Genomic DNA, 21,529 nt, shown 5'->3' with positions numbered 1-21,529 from the left:
TTACCACATGATTCAGCAATTCCACTGCTAAGTCTGTATCCAAGAGAAATGAAACAGATGTATACATAGAAACCTGTATACAAATGTTTGTAAGAGCCGAAGAGTAGAGACAACCCAACTGACAACTTATGGATGGATAGGCAAAATGTGGTCTGTCTATATAATGGAATATTTCTTAGCCGTTAAAAGGAATGAAGCACTGACACAGACTACAACATGGCTGAACTTTGAAAACATGATGCTAAGAAGCCAGACACCAAAAGTCACATATCATATGGTTCTATTTACATGAAATATCCAGAACAGAAAAATCCACAGAGACAGAAAGTAGACTAGTAGCTGCCACAGATGGATAGTTGTGGCGAGGGCAGGGGGCGGTCAGAGGGAAAGAAAGGGAACGGGGAATGACTGCTAGTGGGTTTGGGATATCTCCTTAGTGGGTAATGAAAATGTTCTTGAATGGAATAGTGATGATGGTTACACAACCTTGTGAATGCAGTAAAAAGTCATTGAAAATGGTAGATGTCACAGTATACGAATTCCAGCTTAAGTTATAAATAAGCAAAAGGAAAAACGTTAAGCTATTCAACCCCTCTGGACCTCAGGTTCCTCATTGGTAAAAAAGGGGTCATGATAGTATTTACCCCATAAGACTATAGTCAGCATTAAATAAGTTAATATATATATATATATAAAGCACTCAGTACGGTTCAGGAGATAGTAGGATACCCAGCACAATGTAGGAGCTATGTAACTGCTACATAGTACTGCTGAATTTCTAACAATTTCACAAAATTAACGTCTTTTTCTTCTGATTGAAAATATTTTACATATTCATTGTGAAAATTTTCAAATGTTTAGACAGAAAGTAGAAAAATCTACCCATAACTCTACATGGCTACACCCTTTATCCCGAAATAATCGTGGGTAATAATTTGCTGTATACAACTTTATATATATTCTAGACCACCTAATTACAATTTTAGATGAAAATATATAAGTTTCATAAATATAATTTTATATGAAAATATATTCATGCTTCTTTGGCAATTTACTTTATCTCATTTATGTCTTAGAGATATTTCCATGTTACTATGCAGAGAGCTATCTTTTTTTTCTTTTCCTTTTTCTAAAAGCAGCATCATGTTTCAGTGTACTGACAAGCCATCATTTAACTAATCCCCTATTAATGGACATTTGGAGTGTTTCCATTTTTAAAAATATTTTCAAACAACACATCCTTTTACTTATGTCTTGGCATCCTGTGCGAGTACTTCTGTGGGCTACATTCCTAGAAGTCAGAAGACAGGCTGTAATTTAATAGAGGGTAACAAATTGCTCTCCCAAAAGGTTGTCCCCATTTACACTACACCCCCCAATCCGGCCGCTAGCAGCCTGTTACAGCATCTTATGACTTTGCCAACACTTGACGCTATCGATCATTTTTATCTTTGCTAATCTGATTTGTGAAAAATGATGTCTTCTTTTCATTTGCATCTTTGATGTACTGGTAAGCATCTGCTCATAGGTTTATTGGCCTTTTTCTCTGAACTGCCTCTTCGTGTTCTTTCAAATATTTTAAAATGCATTTTAAAATTCTTTTGGATTTATCATCAAAAGGCAATTCCTTCCCAATTAAGTTGTGGTTACGGGGCTTTATTATTCCTACAGCTTAAAAGATGTTTTATGCCAGCGGTTTTACTTTGGAATGATGAGAATGTTTTAGAACTAGATGGAGGTAGGTGGTGAAAGGACTAAATACCACTGAATTGTTCACTTTACAATGGTTGGTTTTACATCATGTAAATTTTACCTTAACAAACTATTTTTTAAGAAAGATGCTTTATACTAATTTCCAATTGCTCTTCACTGGCAGAAATGCCTGATTTCACGGCTCTCAATGAAAACATTAATTCAAAAAGATATACACACCCCTATATTTACTGAAGCATTATTTACAATAGCTAAGATGATGAAGAAACCTACATGTCCATCAATAGATGAATGGATAAAGAAGATGTAGTGCATATATCTGACAGAATATAAATCTTGTCATTTGTGATAACACAGGTGGACCTGAAGGGTATTACTCGTAGTGAAATAAGTCAAACAGAGAAAGGTAAATCCTGTATGATTTAAGTTATATATGAAGGTAAAAAAAACAATAACAAGTGAACAAGTATAACAAAATAGGAACAGAGTTATAGATACAGAGAACAAACAGGTGGTTGCCAGAGGGGAGGAGGGTTGTGGAGGCGGAAAGAAATAGGAAAGGGAAATAAAGCGGTCCAAATTTCCAGTTACAAAATAAATGAGTCCCAGTTATGAAACGTACAATGCAGAGAATATAATCAATAACTATGTAATATCCTTGTATGACAACATATTGTTGTGATCATCTTGAAATATATAGAAATAGGAATAAATGCATAGAATCACTATGCTGTGTAACAAGAAATAATAGAGCGTCATAGGTCAGTTATACTTTGAAAACAAATAAAGAAACTCATAGAAAAAGGGACCAGATTTGTGGTTATCAGAAGGCAGGGGTTGGGGGGAGGGCAAGTTGGATTAAGGCAGCCAAAAGCCACGAACTTCCAGTTGTAAGAAAAATAAGCACTAGGGGTGTAATGTATAGCACGATAAATATAGTTAACACTACTGCATGTTACAGATGAGAGTTGTTAAGAGAATAAATCCTAAGAATTCTCATAACAAGGAAAAAATGTTTTTCTATTTCTTTAATTTTGTAGCTATAGAGAGGACTGATGTTCACTAAACTTCCTGTAACAGCACTTCATGATGTATGTAAGTCAAATCATTATGCTGTATACCTTAAACTTATATAGTGTTGTATGTTAATTATATCTCAATTAAACTGGAATAAAATATAACAGCAACAATAAAGGCAACAGGTGGAAACATTTTTTAAAACAAGAAAGATGCTCTGCACCAATTTCCCATTGATCTTTAATGGCAGAACCTCCTAACCGCTCAGCTTTGAGTTCCCATTACTAACTGTGAGGAGGAACTCCAAGTCTGGGCAGCTCTGTCCCCCAGCCACCTGCTCAGCCAAGTCAGAGCTTCTCAGAACTGGGCACATCTATGGGATATTCTTTTTTCTTTTTTAATGTTTATTTATTTGGCTGTGCTGGTTCTTAACTGTGGCATGGGGGAATCTTCAGTTATAGCAGGCAAGCTCTTCGTTGCAGCATGTGGGATCTAGTTCCCTGACTAGGGATCAAACTCGGGTCACTGCATTGGGAGCATGGAGTCTTAGCCACTGGACCACCAGGGAAGTCCTTATGGGATAGTTTTTGTTCAAAAAGCTTGTGTCCATTAAAGAAGATGTAGAAAGATTCTGAAATCTTCCTAAAACTCCTTTTTACATATTTCTTTCAAATGTCTTCTTCCCAGTGTTTTAATAGCTTAAAAAAAATGTGCTGTATTTCTCTCCTGTCCCTGCCACATGACATGGCATATCTCAGTCATTTTCCCATCAGATCAGTTCAGTTCAGTCGCCCAGTCGTGTCCGACTCTTTGCGACCCCATGAATCGCAGCACGCCAGGCCTCCCTGTCCATCACCAGCTCCCCGAGTTTACTCAAATCCATTGGCCCTTCTAAAAAGGGCAATTAAAAAAAAAAAAGACCCTGAGTGATCTTGGCCTTTTGAGGACCTATCTTATCTGAGATACATTTCCGAAGAATGGTCTTCCTCAAGCATGGGGCCAGCTGCTGTGGTGTTTTCCAACTTCCTCCTCGCAGGTGGGGTCACCACAACATCCTCACCTCTGTGAGAGCTGCATCAGGGACCAGCGATGTCAAAGAGAGGACACAGTCACAGGTGGGTTCAAGGGGCAAGTCCTGCCCTGACAAGCTCCGTGACCTTGGGCAGGTTTTGTCACCTGTCTGATCCACAGTGGCATGATCCTTTGCAGGACTGTTGCAGATGAAATGGGATGATGAATACAGGGCCCCGACAAAGGAGTCACGCACTGATCAGGAGGAACAAACCCTGGACTCACAAGCCTAGCAGCACAAGAGGGCAACCACAGGTGTAGAGGTATTTTGGGATGGAGGCACCACTGCTCTAAGATGCTAAGCTTTGGATACCCCGGGCTTGGTCCTTTAATCTCTTCTCTATCCACCCTTCCCCTCCTGAATCTTCTCTTGTCTCATGTTTTAAACCACCAAGTGTGCTGACCTCAAATATGGATCTCCAGCCCAACTTCTAACTTGAACTTCACTTCCCCCAAGAAAATGCAAATCTCATGGTGACGGCAACATTGTTTTGTCTTCATTCTCGTCTTCAGCACCTGGAACAGCACCTGGCTCGGGCAGGGGCTCAGGAAACACCTGCTGAGAGAACCAAGGGGGCTTGCAGGTAGCGCTAGCCGTAAAGAACCCACCTGCTAATGTGGGAGACCCCTGGCTCGGGAAGATTCACTGGAGGAGGAAATGGCAACCCATTCCAGTGTTCTTGCTTGGAAAATCCCTTGGACAGAGGAGTCTAGAGGGCTACAGTCCACAGGGTGGGCTATAGTCCATAGAGTGGGCTTGAGAGAAGAAAGAGTGCTATCAAGTTGAACTTATAACTTCTTTAAGAACCAAGAATGAGAAAGATCAAACAGCTGGTAGTATTCAGGTGAAACCCTTCTTTTCCAGGAGATTCCACTGCACATGAGCAGCTTTCCCGGGGCCATGGGGTCTGTTCCTTCGTTGACTCTCCATCTCCGCGCTCTTAGTGCCTTATCCCTGTGAAGCGCTGGGCTCAGAAACAACATTTCTGGGTTTGAATGCTGCCTCTGGCACTTCCTTTTACAAATTTTGTTAGATGTTACCAATGCAGCTTATTATCTACTTATTAAAATTATTTTCGGCTACACTGGCTCTTCATTGCTGCGCACGGACTGCTCTCTGTGGTACGTGGGCTTCCCTAGTCGCAGTACACAGGCTCTAGAGCGTTTGGGCTCAGTAGATGCGGTGCCCGGGCTTAGTTGCCCTACAACATGTAGGATCTTAGCCCCCCGAACAGGGATTGAACCCGCACCCCTGTATTGGAAGGAGGATTCTTAACCACTGGACTGCCAGTGAAGTCCATGTCTCTGGCACTTTCTAACCATGTGAACTTGGGCAAGGACAGCTAACCTTATCTGTGCCTCAGTTTCCTACTTTGCAAAGTAAGAAGGGTTGTAATGGTAGGCAAGCTGTTTGCAGGTCCTTAAGGTGGGACTTGAAATAACCTGGGGACTGAGAAATTGATTTATGCTCCATTTGCGGGGAGCTTCCTGGCTTACCTGCACATTTTTGTGGTGGAGTTAAAAAGCTTCACTTTGTAGCTACTGTTGCAGATGAGCAGGAAGAGTTCCTTGGTGAGCGGTGGGTACCAGACCATGCAGGTGGGATAGCTGCCCTGGTCAGTCCAGTGAACGTCCAGGACTGCCAGGTGATCTTTGTAGCTCTTGAGTAGGTTGTACTCAATCTACAGGGAAGCCCAGATGCATACACATGAGGACTGAGGTTAATGAAGTCAGTCAACAATCCTTTTCTGGGGGAGACAGTATCAGGCCTTTTAAGAGAATTGCCTGAACTTCTACGCCTAATAAACTACCAATATGGAGTATCCATTATGAGCAAGATGATGCCATTTAATACAACTCCCCAGCAGTGCAGTCCTGCTATGCCCATTTTGCAGATGAGAAAACAGATGTTCAGAAAGATTCTGTGGTTTTCCCAAGGTCACACAGACAAGGAGTGGTAGACTGAGAATTCAAATCTAGGTCCAACTAACTCCAGAACCTGAACTCTTACGACTTTGTTGTCCTGCTTCACTTAGCATTATCTTGGGAACTTTCTGTGAGTAGGAACTAATTCATAGCTAAATCTCAGCTCTTGAAAGTCATACATTAGCAGCCTGCTGAATTTCACCCATAGGTAGGTTTTGGTGGCCAGACCAGGATGGATGGAAGGAAGGAAGGATGGATAGATGATGGGTGGATGGAAGAATGGACAGAATAGGGACTTCGCTGGTGGTCCTCTGGCTAAGACTCTGAAGTCCTAATGCAGGGGACCCGGGTTTCATCTCTGGTTGTGGGACTAGATCCCACATGCCGCAATGAAGACTGAAGATCTCACATGCTGCAACTAAGACCTGGTGCAGTTAAATAAATAAATAAATAAATATTTAAATATATTTGTTAAAAAGGAATGGGTAGAATAAAGGAAGTAAGGGGAGGAAAGGAAGGAAGTTAAGATGGATGCACAGATAAATCAATTGATTTTGAATCCTTTGGGTTCAATCATGTAATATCACATCTGCCACTGACACTCCCTTTCCTTCTTGATCCTCTCTGGGTTGTCACATGGAGGTAGCAGCCTGGCCCCAACCCCGAGACACAGGGATTGTGGTGTTGGCTTCCAAACGCCCATGGAGAGGCAAAGGTGGCTGAGCTGTCCATGCTGTGGGGAGGACCACCTCCGCTCCACCAACATGCCATTTCCCAGGGCCCTCCTCACTCAGGACACGAGGGTGGTGTCAGAGCTGTGTGAAAGCCAAGTGCCAACTCAGAATGGTTTTTGCTAGTTCGTCATACATCCATTTTCCTTTGTAAAAGACGTTTACTTATTTCATTTATTCATTTGGCTGTGCCAGGTCTCAGTTGCAGCATGAGGGATCTTTACCTGCCAACTCGAACTCTGAGTTGTGGCATGTGGGATCCAGTTCCCTGACCACGGATCAGACCTAGGCATTGGGGACGTGGAGTCTTCGCCACTGGACCAGCAGGGAAGTCCCCATGTATTCGTCTTCTCCAACAAATCACACATATTGGTTCTGTGCCAGGTTCCAGGGAAATAACAAGAATGAGACACGGTCCTGAGGACCAGGCAAAGGAAAGCAAAGGAGCTCACCAGGAGTCTGTCTCTGCCGAGGCTCAGCAGTCGGGGCTCATTGCTGTCCAGATGAACCCCGAACAGGACACTTCGAATGCTCTTGCGGTGAGAGCGCAGCCTTGCCAAGTATTCCCAGACCCTTCGTCTGTGTTTGACTCTCACCACATAAACAGCCACAGTGAAACTGACATCCTGAATATGAGGGAAAGAGCAGACGTTACTCAATTTTGTAAGTTAAGAGCTATCACTGTGTTTTTCACACTAACTTTGCTTTTAGAGTATTTTATCCAAAAAGAAAACCTCTGTCTATTGGAACAAGTGGTTAAATAATACCCATTTTAGCAGATGGGAAAAATCAGAGTTCAAAGTAGGTAGTGGCAGGCAATGGGGCAGGCAGAGGGGTGGTGGGGTGGGCAGAGATGGTATTTGTCTAACATTATGGTCTTTCTCTCCTTGCTGGTCCCCATGTCATTCTCTGTTGGAAACTGAAATCCCTACCCTTTCTGCCTTTGTCCGCCCTTCTCTTTATCCAGCTACACAAGATTTTAAAAGGTATGATTAAAAAATACATACATGATGGCTGAGAGCTAAACGGAGAGCAGGCGGGAACAGCCGCAAGGGACACGGGACACCTGAGTTGCTGTGCTGATGGGAAGCGAGTTGGAGTCAAGGGTGTCAGCAGCTACTTCCCCGCATCCCCACCCCCTCTCCCAGGAGAAGTGGGGGGAAGGGAGAGGTCGGGGGTCAGGGAAAAATCTTTACTGAGATTAAGAGCCCTATTCACAGAGGGAAGGAACAGAATCCAAAATGCTCGGCGGAAGACTTTGCCTTGAGATAAATGAGAATGTCATCTCGTCAGAAATCAAAGGGAAAGATGAAAGCCAGGATGCAGAGAGGGTTCCAAAAAACTAACAAACCAACACGAGCTGTCGGAGTGGCAGAGCCCCTAGTCGGGGAGTTCTGAGGCCCCAGTCTTGTTTTCAGGCAGAAGTGCCCCCCCCACCCACCCACTGCCCCACTTTCCCCATCCCTTTCTCTTTTTATAACAGCTTTATTGAGATATAATTCACACCACACACAATTAACCCACCAGAAATGTACAATTCAATTGACTTTAGTATATTCACAGAGTTGTGCATCCATCATCATGGTTTTAGAGCATTTTCATCGCCCCCCACCAAAGAAACCCGTACCCTGGAGCCCCCGCTCCCCACCCCACCCCCACCTGCACATCCCAAATCCTCCCTCTTGCGGCTTTAAAGGAGGTTGCGGAGCCACTGGACCTCACTCAGTGACAATACTCACAGCGGTCGCCATGTACTGGGAGTCATGGGAGAAGCTGATGTGAGTCACGCTGCTTCTGGAGTATCTGAAAGGCTCTGAGATTGCACTTTCTAAGGACATTGCATCAAGAATGTAAACTGTGCCCTCTGTGAAGCCAGCTCCAAGCAGAGCTCCTGAAATCACAAGTAGGAGAACAAGGATCGAAAAAGACTTTCACTGGTACTTTCCTGGTGGCCCAGGGGCTAAGACTCTGAGTTCCCAGTGCAGGGGGCCTGGATTCAATCTCTGGTTAGGGAACTAGATACCATGAGCTGCAGCTAAGAGTTCACATGCCGCAACTAAAGATTCTGCATGCCAAAACTAAGAACCACACAGCTAAATAAACAAATACAATTTTTTAAAAAAAGAAAGAAAGAAAAGGACTACATTGACTTAAGAAATATCAACTCTGTGCTGAGCCTTGTCCGAGGTGCCAAGGAGATAGCAACGAACAGGACAGACAAGGTCCTGAGAAAGAGGAGTAAACTGGAAAACATGGCACCATGGGATGAGGCCAGGCGGTACAGAGTTCTGCAGCATCCAAGGGGACCAGGCATCCCATCTGGCCTGGTATGGGGAGTGGGTCAAGGTCACCTTCCTGGAGCTGTTACAGCCAAAGGTAGAGCCATTTGGGTCTGTTTTTGGTTTAGAACCTAAGACAGGTGGATAAGATGAAAATACCTTCAGGGTTGTAGGTCAGACTCTGAACTCCAAGCCCCTTCTCAAAGACCCTGCTGAAGAGGTATTTTTTCTGTTCATAATCCCACACTTTGATCATCCCGCAGAAACTTCCGATGGCGATGAGGGGCTGGTATGGGTGGCAGGAGATGGCACAAATGGCATCCCTGGGCTCGACAAATAACTTCTCAAGTTTAGTCCCATCTACTGTCAAGTGGTACACTGATGCATCTGATGTTCCGATGATAAAATTCCTGTTTGCCAAGGAGAGACCAGCCCGTATCAGCACTTGCAGGGAACGGGGCACGCCAGCAATTCTAATTGCACATGAAACGCCTCTGTCGTCTGTAATTTAGTGACATTATTAACCCAGCATCTCCGAAAATACGCCACCAAAACCCAACAGCCTCCATTTGCAAGTGAAAAAGCCCACATTTCTACATGTAAATTGAGTCATTAAGTATGCAGATGGACAGTCAGTTGTACAATTAGCTAATCTGCACATGCAAATATTCATTTGTGTATGCAAATATGGGGCTGGGTGCACACATACAGATGTGCCTGCAAATACGGCAAGGGTAATTAAGCAGGCTCACAGATAATTCTGTCTTGAAATGTTACGGCTATTCACTATCAAATCCCTTTAACCATAGAGCTAGAACAAACTCAGCTCAGAGAAAGGAGACCAACCTACAATGAAGGACTCCAGAGGCAACTGAGATCAGAGCCATTTCCAGTCTCCTATCACTAAACATTCTTTTTTTTTTTTTTTTTTAACTAAACATTCTTAATAGGAGAATGATGTTTCACTTAAAAAAAAAAAAAGATTAAACAGTGATCATAATCAGCCAAGGAGATCCATCTCTGACCCAGGGAAAGGCCTAACTATAAAGGCCAGGTTCCCTGCATTTCACATTCCAGGAACAGGAAGAAGATACCACAGTACACAAACTAAAAGAAGACAGTTTTTTGACCATTCCTACGATGAGGTTCATGAACAACTTCAACTGAGCCCTGAAGAATTGATGCTTTCGAACTGTGTGCTGGAGAAGACTCTTGAGAGTCCCAAGGAGATCAAACCAGTCAATCCTAAAGGAAATCAACTCTGAATATTCATTGGAAAAACTGATACTGAAGCTGAAGCTCCAATACTTTGGCCACCTAATGTGAAGAGCCAACTCATTGGAAAAGACCCTGATGCTGGGAAAGATTGAGGGCAGGAGGAGAAGGGGATGACACAGGATGAGATGGTTGGATGGCATCACCGACTCATTGGACATGAGTTTGAGCAAACTCTGAAAGATAGTGAAGGACAGGGAAACCTGACATGCTGCCTGTGGTCCATGGGGTCGCAAAAAGTTGGACACTTAGCGACTGAACAACAACAACAGTTAACAACTCACCTTACAACAAAATGGTCACTTTTTAGAGTGCAGTCTGGAGGATAGTTTGTCTTTTCGGTCGGAGGTGCTGCTGGGGTCTTTGAAAAGGACAGGGATCTTATGGAGCTGAGTTTGAAGTGGCTGTACCAGTTCACAATGGAGAGGGTGTGATCATAGAACTTGATGTTGCCCCGAATGTCGCCTGTGACAATATAGCTTAGAACAGAGGATAAAGTCAGTTTGTTAAATAATGGTGGTGGTGGTGGTGGTGGTGTTTTAGTCGCTAAGATGTGTCCAGCTCTTTGTGACCCCACTGACTATAGCCCGCCAGGCTCCTCTGTCCATGGGATTTCCCAGGCAAGAATACTGAGTGGGTTGCCATTTCCTTCTCCAGGGGATCTTCCTGACCCAGGGATCGAAGCCAAGTCTCCTGCATTGTAGGTTAAATAATGATACTGACTATGATCTACTGAACACATATGCCAGCCTCTGGACTCCAGGTGTTGTAAAAACTTTCACTGAATACGGCCCCATGTGGCTGATTTTACTGTCATTCCCAGTTCCCGTTTGGGAAACTAAGGTTTAAGTCCTGGGATTGCCAGATTTAGCAAGTAAAAATGCAGGATACTCAGTTAAATCTGAATTTCAGATGAACCATGAGTAAATTTATAGGATAAATATGTCCCAAATAGTGTATGCTCCCAAATGCAATTACCTCATGCAGTATTTGGGACATATATATTTAATTTATTTTCTGCATCAGGTCTTAGTTGCAGCACAAGGGATCTTGAGTTTTGCATTCAAATCCTTCACTGTACAATGTAGGATCTAGTTTCCTGACCAGGGATCGAACCCAGACACCCCAGCATTGGGAGATCGGAGTCTTAGCCACTGGACCACCAGGGAAGTCCCGGGACATACTTAAGCGTGGCAACCCTATCAGGGCCACATGGCTAGACTACGCAGGGGTCCAAGTGTATGCAACACGAAGTCCATGCTCTCTGCTTTCCTCTGCCCTGCCCTCCAAGGTCAGTCCTGTGCAGCGGCAGTGGGCAGTGATTTCCTTTCTCTACCACAGACTACAGATGACAACAGAGTCCAGCTACTGTCCCTCTGAAGTCACGCAGGCTGGCAATGGGACACAGGGAGACAACTGCTGTGAGAGGGATCGTAAAGCCCTGTCCAGACATCACAGCCAAAGGCAGTGCTGCGTGACAGAATGGTTTTTATTTCCTCAGAGCCATCCCAATGAGCTTGTTTTTTTTAAGCCTCTGACATAATTCTAATCACGGGGGGATGTGGGGGATGAATCTTCATATATATATAAAGCGATTAAATGAGGTTTCTGATTAATAAGCAAGGCAAGTGGGCAGAGTAATTGGCTAGAACGGCGTTCACTGCCCTCTGCTGGACAGAAACAGCAAAACAAGGCGAATGTGTTTTTTGTGAGTGTCTCCAGCGTTTGTTAAGACTTTCTCCTGCAAGGGCTCCCTGGTCCTGGCTGGGGTTTTTTGTTTGTTTGTTTTGTTGTTGTTTTGGCTGCACCACTCAACATGCAGGATCTTACTTCCCCAACCAGGACCGAACCCTCGCCCTCTCCCTTGGAAGTGAAGAGTCTTAACCGCTGGACTGCAGCGGAAGTCCCCTGGCCGCGTTTTACTTAACATGGAGAGAGGGGAACCCAGGCATGGTCTTCCCTGGGTCCTAACCCCCAGTGATTAAACTTGACTGCTTCATCAGGTGTGATTCTACTGCTATCTTTTCCCACCAACTGGGTGAAGATGACGATTTGCATTTCTCTTTGCAAGCCACGCCAGGGCCTCACTGTTATTAAAGAAAGGGGAAGACCTTTAATATAGGCCCTATATTAAAGAAAGGGGAAGGAGAGCAACGGGCCTTTGGAGAGCAGAGGGCACAGTGACTCCCACCACGTGGGCAGGGTCCTCATCATGAGTCAGCTGTCTCCAGCACTTTGGGGAACTTCCCTAGCACCCTGACAAGGGCTGTGGTACCTAGAGCTCCCCTGTGCCTGAGAGCGTGCTAAGAGTTTTACAATCCTTGGGACGTTCCCTCGTAGCCCAGTGGTTAGGACTCAGTGCTTCCACTGCAGGAGACACAGGTTCAGTCCCTGGTCAGGAAACTAAGATCCAGCAAGCCATCCTCACAAAATCACTCAGAGAGGGACAGTGTTATGGTGCCCACTTTACAGATGGAAGAATGGAGGTTTGGTACATCTAAGTCCCTAGTCCCAGGTCACTCAGCAAGGAAGGAATGTATTTGGCATGTGAACCCCTTTATGTCTGAGGCTAAGGCATAAGGCTGAGATCAGTTGTGGGTCCCCACAGCCCCTCAAAATCAAAGAGTTAAGGAACTCTATAAAGTTTTGTTGTATTTCATCTTTTCATGGTTGGCAAATGTTATTTTGTCATCAGGAAAAAAAAAAGTAGCTCTTTATGCCATATTCTTCCATTGAAAGAATGTAAAATTTAGGGTGTAAAATAAGTCTAATTAGGGCAGAAGAAAAAAAAACAGTTACTTTTTGTTTCACCAACCCAAAAGGATTGGGTTTAAAAGTAATGCATGCCCATGTAATTTTTTTTTTTAAAGCAACCCAATTAGTACAAATGAGACTATAAAAAGAAGTAAATCCACCCCTGTACTTAATCTTGGTTCTCAGTTCTTTTCCTCAGAGGCAACCAATGTTCCCAGTTAAATTGATTCTCCCCAGAAACAATCTTTGCATATACAAAATATCTACATCCAAAAAGGTTTTTAGATAAGTTTATAATCATCTACAGCTACTTTTTCATTCACTAATTACCTGTCAACTGTAGTGAGCACAGTGATACCCTCCTTCTGCAAATGAACCAGTTTGCAAGGTTTGATATGGGGAAAACCCATGGAGGAGGAGGCAGATGGCGGTGGGCGGTAAATGTCCCAGACAACCAGCTTCCCTTCCATCGTCGCGGACAGTATTTGGGTTAAATTCAAGTGAAAGACAGACTGGCTAAATTTTCCCACGAGCTTGTTGAATGTCTGTATTTCAAAAGACAGGTTACATGTTATATGTACAAGTTACCGTTGATGGTAAATATGAAACAAAACATTTATCAGCACAACATTTTATAATGTTTCACCTAAATATAGTAGGAAAAAAATAAAGTAAAAAAAGAAAATCACTTAAAAAACACTTCCCTGAGGATTGCCATGATCCAGGCAGTTCTGAACCTCTGAGGGTTTGCTAAGAGCAAGTGAAGGGTTACGTACGGACTTAATTAAATGGTTTGCTTAAAGCAAAAGAAAGAGTGGTTAATCACTGTTTATACCTGCACAACTTCTCTTTCAGAGTTTTCAACTGATAAGGAAACTAATATCTGTCATGAACAAAAGCATGCTCCAGCTGTAAAAAATCATAAAACATTTCTCCCAGTCTTCGTCTGATCATAAATCATCTTCCCATCAGTGGAAAGTAAGTGCTTTACATAGAAATGCCCCTAAGATTCCTTACTAAATGTATGCTATGTAGGATAAGGCACCAGGCCATCTTTCTCTGACAGTGTCCTAGAGATGAAGTATAGAAAGAACGCAGAGCAGCGAGTGAACCCTTGGTGAAAGTTTACTGAATGAATACACGAAGGAAATCAGTGATCTGTCATGATACAGCAAGTCTGCTGTCTAGCTCTCTACTTAAGCAGAGAAAATCCTAGGGTGGACCTCTTTGAGGTCAGTAGAAGTACAACTGGTCAAGCACGAACAGCACATTCTGTCTAAAAGCAGCCCTGTTCAACACAAGGCGTTTTTATAATTTCAAACTGCAGCCAATTCTCATTCTTTGTGGATTCCATTTTTGTGAATTTACCTATCTGCTGAAATGTATGTGTAACCTCCAAAGCAATCCTCGTGGCACTTCACAATCATTTGCAGATGTGTGCGTGTGCCGAGTGGCAAAAAACTTGACATTCCCAGCTGAGGTCAAGCAAGGCAATTCTCTATCTGGTTTCAGCTCTCAGGAAGCAAGTGTCCTTAGCCTGGTCTTTACTGCCATGATGTTTGCTCTTGTTTTTTGGGGGGGTACTTTTTATTGGTGATTTTGGTATTTAAATTGGCTCCTGAACATGGTATTAAAATACCATATGGTGCTCTTGAGCACGAGAAGGCTGTGACATGCCTTCCAGAGAATTCACCTGTGTTAGATAAGCCTTATTCAGGCATGAGTTCTACCTGGTGCTGTCAACCTTGACTCCAACATTAAGGAACTAACGTTATAAATTAAATATGGTGTCTTTAAACAGAAACATACATAAAACAAGGTCATGGATCTGTCAACTGATGAAAGTATGGTGACCCTAAGCTGGCAGGAACCTGTTCTTACAACTCTCCTAGGAGCAATGATTCAGCATCCACTAATTCAGGTCTGCAGAGACCTTACAGAACATAGCTATGGCAAATAACAAGAATTGACTATTTAGTTTTTGATACTTCGAGTTATAAAAAACTGAGTTTGTAGACAGAATCATCTTCTTGCCTTGTGTCCACTGTCTCTATTTTTTCTTCCTGCATGCTTGCTTGAAAAGTAAAGTTTTATAGATTGAATCAAAAAAGAAGAAAGGAAACAGAAAAATCATCATAAGGTGCACACTGAGAGCAGGTTCCATGAGTATCAGAAACAGAAACTGATGCAGGAGACGGGACTCAAGGTCCACCCCTGGTGCAATCGCTCAAGGAAAGCCGGCAGGATAAAATGTTTCTGCCAACACCTGGCTCACCACCTTCCTATTGGACCTTAAACAGCTAAACACCCAATATCAGTTTTCAAATTTTATTTTTGGCTGTGTCAGGTCTTAGTCGTGGCACGCAGGATCTTTCGTTGTGGCTCGCGGGCTTCTCTAGTTATGGCACATGGGCTCACTTCAGTTATGGTACGTGGGCTTGGTTGCTCCAAGGCGTGTGGGATCTTAATTCCGTGACCAGGGAACAAACCCACATTCCCTGGATTGGAAGGTTGATTCTTAACCACTGAAGCACCAGGTAAGTCCCTCCATATCATTTTTCAATTGTTCTGAAAACTAAGCAGCTTAAGGGGATCCACTCATGTCCAATGACTTTACTTACATCACCCCAAATTACCTTTCATCCTTTGTCACAGGCACACATACATTATAAAAGCCACCAGTTTCTTGGGTATTTGCCTGTGGTAGTAAATTTCCTTTGCCATTTATTTTCAATATTGCAGGATAAATTTATAATTTTTTTAAACTTTTAATTTTGTATTGGGGTATAGTCAGTTAACAATATTGTGGCCATTTCAGGTGAACAGCTAAGGGACTAAGCCATACATATACATGTACCTCTTTGCCATTTATTTGTATTCTATATTATTTTGAAAAATCCTTCCATTATTTTAAACTGACCATTCAGTATGGTAAAGGACCTCAGTAAAAATTTCAAATTATTTCCCAATATCAAGACACACACAGAGTACCCAAAGTGACTAGGATGACACACACATACTTATTTCCTACAAAGTCAGGCATAAAAAAGTACAACAGGCATACTCACTTTTTCTGTTAAAAGCGGGGCACTGTGAACAAGTATGCCTCCCTCTGGATACTGATAAGCACAGAAAAAAATAATCACTACTAAAAAAAAAGCCATTTCCAAAAGAAAAGCAACATAACAGCAAAATCAAAACAAATGCATTGAAACAGGGGCAGAGCTTTGCAATTTCTACATGTAGGAGAACCTGCTATCTCCAGGAACATCTAAAAACATTCTGAAAGAAAATAAATAAATAATGCCACAAACGACTGTGATTTTAAGTGGTTGTTAATACAGATCTAACTTCTGCATTTATAAGGTTTTAAGCTATCATTAATACCTGAAGTAATGAGTTATCACTGTAAATCTGCAATTCAATTGCTTTGCGTTTTTTATTGAGGGAAAATTCACATAACATAAAATTAACCATTAACCATTTTAAAGTGTACAACTGAGTGGCATTTAGTACACAACCAATGCTGTGCAACTGTTAGTCTCTTTGGTTCCAGGACACTTCCATCACCCCAAAAGGAACCCTCTTATCATCAAGCAGTCACCCCCCATCCCCTACTCCTCCATTCCCTGACAACCACATTCTTCTTTCTGTCTCTATGGATTCAGGTATTCTGAAAATTTCCTATGAATGGAATCATATGGTATTTGGCTTTTTGGGTCTGGCTTCTTTCATTCACCATAATGTTCCCAAGGTTCATCCACAGTTGCAGTAGGTGTCAGCGCTTCATTCCTTTTAAAGACTAGGTTATATTCCACATATGGATAGACAACATTGGATTTATCCATTCACTAGTTGATGGACATTTGCTCCTACTTTTTGGGTATTGTGTATAATGCTGTTGCTGTGAACATCTGTATATAATTATCTGTTTGAATGCCTGTTTTCAATTATTTTGGGTATATACCTGGAAACTGGTGGGTCATATGGTAATTTTATGTTTACATTTTGATGTCTTTTTAATACCATGATTTTTCCCTGTGTCAGTATACATTATCACCAATCTGTTTGCTAATCGGGGGTTCAGGATGGGGGACACATGTACACCCATCGTTGATTCATGTCAATGTGTGGCAAAAACCACTACAATATTGTAAAATAATTAGTCTCCAATTAAAATAAATTAATTAATTTTAAAAAAAAGGGAAAAGAGTCCAAGATTTGAAAACTCCTATATCTTAGGCCTTAAATATGTTCAAAAAAGTATTAATTTCATTAATTTAAAAAATTAAATAGAATTTAAATTATGTGCTTCTGGCTTAATATACTAATTTCCAGTGGGGCTAAAATAAATACTATAATTAAATCAAAACACTTTAATATGTTTATTGCTTTTTAAGTAGATACTATACTGTTACATTACCAAAACATCTGTACTCAAAGAATAAACAGATACTCGTCCATATATTTAAAACAAATGAAAACAGTTCTACTTACCCACGTATAATATATTGCTTGTGTTTTACTATTGCTCACCAATTCTTTATTATTTGTTGGATTAAAAATTAGGTAGTTCTGAAACATAAAATATTAAAATATATTACATTATAATAAAAAATTTTCTGTCTCTCTCTGGTTAAGTTGGATGTTAAAATAAATAATATTTTGGGGACTTCCCTGGTTGTCCAATGGTTAGGTCTCCATACTTCCACTGTAGGGGGCATGGGTTCAATCCCTGGTGGAGCAACTAAGATCCCACAAGCCAGGTGGTGTGGCCAAAAAATAAAATTAAATTAAATAATACTTTTAATTAAAATAACTGGGTAGGAATATAAAACAGAAAACACATGGCATTTTATAAGCAATAGGAATATAACTGAAATACTGAGTGTGAAAATGAATGAACTCAAACGTGTTTCCTTTCTTATTTAGTCTTATTTACTATAATTCATCATCTATAAACTGGAACAAGCAAAAGTAAACCAGTATTCACCAATAACCTTTATTCTGTGTCCTTTTGGACGAAGGCTGCTGTGTACTCATTTCTAAATTTGACGGGGCCACAAGGGAACTTGGAATGAATACAAAATATTGGAAAGATTTTCTGATTCCTGCCAAGATGGTGAGTAGCATGGGTTGCCTGGCTCCCTTCCCAAAAACCAACCCTGTGGATACTATAGAAGTGAAGGAAACCTGAAGTGCAAAACAACTAAAACCAGTGAGGAATCCCTGGGGACACTTACGTGCAAGTCTCGAAACGGTATGTGTGCGGGAGGCGGGCGGCTGCAGTCTAACAGGAAGGGGTGCACAGGAGGCAGCTTTGAGAGATGGGCTCAAGAAATGCTTTATACGTTCCGTTCCTGCCCCTTCCACCCCATCACCAACTTCTTGCCCCTTGCTTGCTGCATCACTTCAGGAATGTGAGCTACCAAGGCTAACGTCTGAGGATCAATTTCAGGACAGCACAAAGGTCTGGGTGGGGTAAAGACCTGGTGAAAGGAAGTACATGGACGAGGCTTCACAAAGACTGAAAATCAGCCTCAGGTCACCTCAATCTCTGATTAGATGGAGGTGATTGCTTTGCCAAAGGCCCAAAAGAAGCAAAACTAAGTCTTCCTTGGAGAAAGTTATTACCATCCTGAGCCTCAAATTATTCCTATTCTTCTTAAAGTACAACATCAGGCATTCAGTGAAAAATAACCAGGCATATGAAAGAGTCATATGATTGAAAAGGAGGAAGACGAGTGGTCTACAGAAAGAGAACACCAGGTAATTTTTATGACTGAGTGTTCCACTGAATGCATGTACCACACCTTCTGTATCCATTCATCTGTTGATGGACACTTAGGTGGCTCCCACATCTTGGTAAATATAAAAATGCTACTTTGAACACTGGGGTGCATGTATCTTTGTGAATCAGTAATTTTTTTTCAGATATATGCCCAGGAGTGGAATTTCTGGGTCATATGGAAATTCTACTATTAGCTTTTTGAAAAACCTCTATATTATTTTCCAATGGCTGCACCAATTTACATTCCCAGGTGTACAAAGGTTCCCTTTGCTCCACACCCTCCCCAATATTTGCTATATGTGGCCTTTTTGATGATAGCCATTCTGATATGCATGAGGAGATAGTTCATTGTGGTTTTGATTGGCATTTCCCTGATGATTAGCCACCAGATAACTCTATTTTTAAAAAGAATCAAATGGAACTTCTAGATCTGAAAAAAAAAAGCTTTAAAAACTCAAAATATGGTTTAACAGAAAATTAAATATAGTCAAATAAATAATTTATTAGTAGAAAAGAAGCTACCAGGGAAGCCAAATTAACAGTAAAAAAGGAAGATAAATTATAGGAGAAAAGATCCAGAATGAAGCATAAAGACACAGAAGAACAGAAAAGAGAATAAAAGACCTATGGGACAAGCTGAAAAGGTCTAACTCACATATAGCTGGAGTCCCAGAAGGAGAGGAAAGAAAGAATATGGCAGAAATAATGTTTGAAGAGACAACGGCCAGAATTTTCCAAAACTGAGGAAACATGGCATCTCAAGTTCAAAAAACCCAAAGGATAAAGTTTTCTAAAAAACAACACCACCACCAACATATCCATACACCCATAGAAACACCATCCATCAAAAAAACTGCTGAAAACCACGAGAAAATCTTAAAAGCAGCCAGAGGTGGGGGAAAAGACACATAACTTAAAAAAAAAAATTAGCAGTAAGATTGACAGTTGTGGGACTTCCCTAATGGTCCAGTAGCTAAGAATCCACCTGTCAATGCAGGGGTCATGGGTTCAATCCCTGGTCTGGGAAGATTCCACATGCTAAGGAGCACCTAAGCCCTAGAGTCACGCTCTGCAATAAGAGAAGCCACCTCAGTGAGAAGCTCTCGCACCACAACTGGAGAGGAGTCCCTGCTCAAAACTAGAGAAAGCCCGTAAGCAGCAACAAAGATTCAGTATAGCCAAAAAAAATTTTTGTAATTTTTTAAAATAAAATCTATAAAAATTAAAAACTAAAAATGGGGAGACCCATTGGGAAGCTATTTTTAAAAAAAAAAACAATGTCCATTTGATTGGGGATACCAGTGACCATGGGCAGCACAGTTCTGTTAGAGCAGTGGGTGGGTGGAGGACAGATGGGAAGAGGGAAATGTCCATCCACAGAGGATGGATAAATAAGTCCTGCAACACTCAAAGAGCAAAAAACAAAACAGTAGTGAAGGTGAATGGGAATTACAGCTCAAGGATCGACATGGGCGATTCTCAGAACGCTGAGCAGATCAAACAATTATTCTGATTCCAAACACGTGCATGCTTGGCCATTTCAGTCATGTCTGACTCTTTGCAGCCCTGTGGCCTGTAACCTGCCAGGATCCTCTGTCCATGGGATTCTCCAGGCAAGACTATGGAGCGGGCAGCCATTTCCTACTCCAGGGGATCTTCCTGACCTCAGGCATTGAACCCATGGCTCCTGCAGCTCCTGCACTGGCAGGTGATCTCTTTACCACTGAGCCACCAGAGAAGACCCAGTCACAAAGATAGAAAGGTCAAAAACAGGTAAAATGAAAACAGATAGTATTGAGAGATACATATGTCACCGGAGAAAAGTATAAAGGAAAGCACAGGCATGAATAATACAAAATTTGGGATAATGGTTAACGTTAGGGAGCAAGACCGAGGATGAGATCAGGAAGGGGAACACAGGGGGCCTCTAGGGTTAAGGTAACGTTCTATTCCACAATCCTGTGATGAGCACACAGGTACATTTTATCTTCTTCTCTAAGATGTACACGTTTTGCATGTATGCCTTATTTAGCAACAAAACACAAAGAGGTCAAATATTGCCTGCAAAAAAAAATAATAAAAAGGATATGAGATGAGGAAGTAGAGAAAGTAAGTATGGACAGTGCTTCTGAGAAGTCTCCCTGTAAAGAGGAGCAGGGGGCATAGCTGGAAGGAGATGTGGGGTCAGAGCATTCTCTCAGGATCAGTGATCCTAAAGCATGTTTATGTGTAGTAGAGGGAGGGGTGAGAGCTGCAGAAGGGCCTCAGGCAGCCAGGAACTAGTGCACTGGCCTTTCACTGCAGTCAGAGGGGAAAAGAGAAGATGGTGAGGTTGAAGGTGTGTGGCAGATTTACAGGGCTTCCCAGGTGGCTCAGTGGATAAAGGATCCACCTACAATGCAGGAGACACTGGTTTGATCCCTGGGTCAGGAAGATCCCCTGGAGGAGGGCATGGCAACCCACTCCAGTATTCTTGCCTAGAGAATCCCATGGACGAGGAGCCTAGCAGGCTACATTCCACAGGGTTGCAAAGAGTCGGACATGACTGAAGCAACTTAGCGCACGTGCGTGCACACACACACACACACACATACACACACACACACACGGCAGATTTGGGAGGGAGAACAGGCTGGTGTTTGTATCTGATGGCTTCCATTTTTCTCAGTGAAACAGGAGGGATAGAGGTCATCGGCTGAGTGTGGGAGGCAGGGCAGTGGGAGATGGGAGGGGCAGCTATGAAACTGTTGTCTCTAGAAATGAAAACGACAGTCTACCAGAGCAGCCAGGCCAGGCTGAGAGCCCTCTTGAAAGTCTTGACTGAATTTGAAGTAAGATGAATCTGCTCAGTTGGGTGGTTCTCATCAGCCACATTCAGCCCTCTGGGGCATGGATCCAGAGGAGGCTGATGGTGGGACACACCCAGGACTTGGGGGGAGAAGGCCGGGAGTTCCTGCCGTGCTGTCCACAGT

At 42.4% G+C, this 21,529-nt stretch overlaps 1 protein-coding gene across 1 annotated transcript in view; it reads right to left on the bottom strand.

Moving 5' to 3' along the window:
* Positions 1 to 21,529, bottom strand: part of CFAP251 (cilia and flagella associated protein 251) — a 71,456-nt gene that overhangs the window by 28,107 nt on the left and 21,820 nt on the right. The window contains exons 10-17 of the mRNA XM_065903790.1: positions 17,264 to 17,341; positions 15,835 to 15,885; positions 13,097 to 13,311; positions 10,297 to 10,491; positions 8,897 to 9,147; positions 8,198 to 8,349; positions 6,911 to 7,084; positions 5,299 to 5,483 (exon numbers count right to left, since the gene is read on the bottom strand). Of these exons, the coding sequence (XP_065759862.1) occupies positions 5,299 to 5,483; positions 6,911 to 7,084; positions 8,198 to 8,349; positions 8,897 to 9,147; positions 10,297 to 10,491; positions 13,097 to 13,311; positions 15,835 to 15,885; positions 17,264 to 17,341 (1,301 nt within the window). The remainder of the gene's footprint in view (positions 1 to 5,298; positions 5,484 to 6,910; positions 7,085 to 8,197; positions 8,350 to 8,896; positions 9,148 to 10,296; positions 10,492 to 13,096; positions 13,312 to 15,834; positions 15,886 to 17,263; positions 17,342 to 21,529) is intronic.

Source organism: Muntiacus reevesi, chromosome 13 (genome assembly GCF_963930625.1).
Source record: "Muntiacus reevesi chromosome 13, mMunRee1.1, whole genome shotgun sequence".
NCBI lineage: Eukaryota > Metazoa > Chordata > Mammalia > Artiodactyla > Cervidae > Muntiacus > Muntiacus reevesi.
The sequence above is the reverse complement of the archived record's forward strand: the minus strand, read 5'-3'. Positions and strand labels throughout refer to the sequence as shown.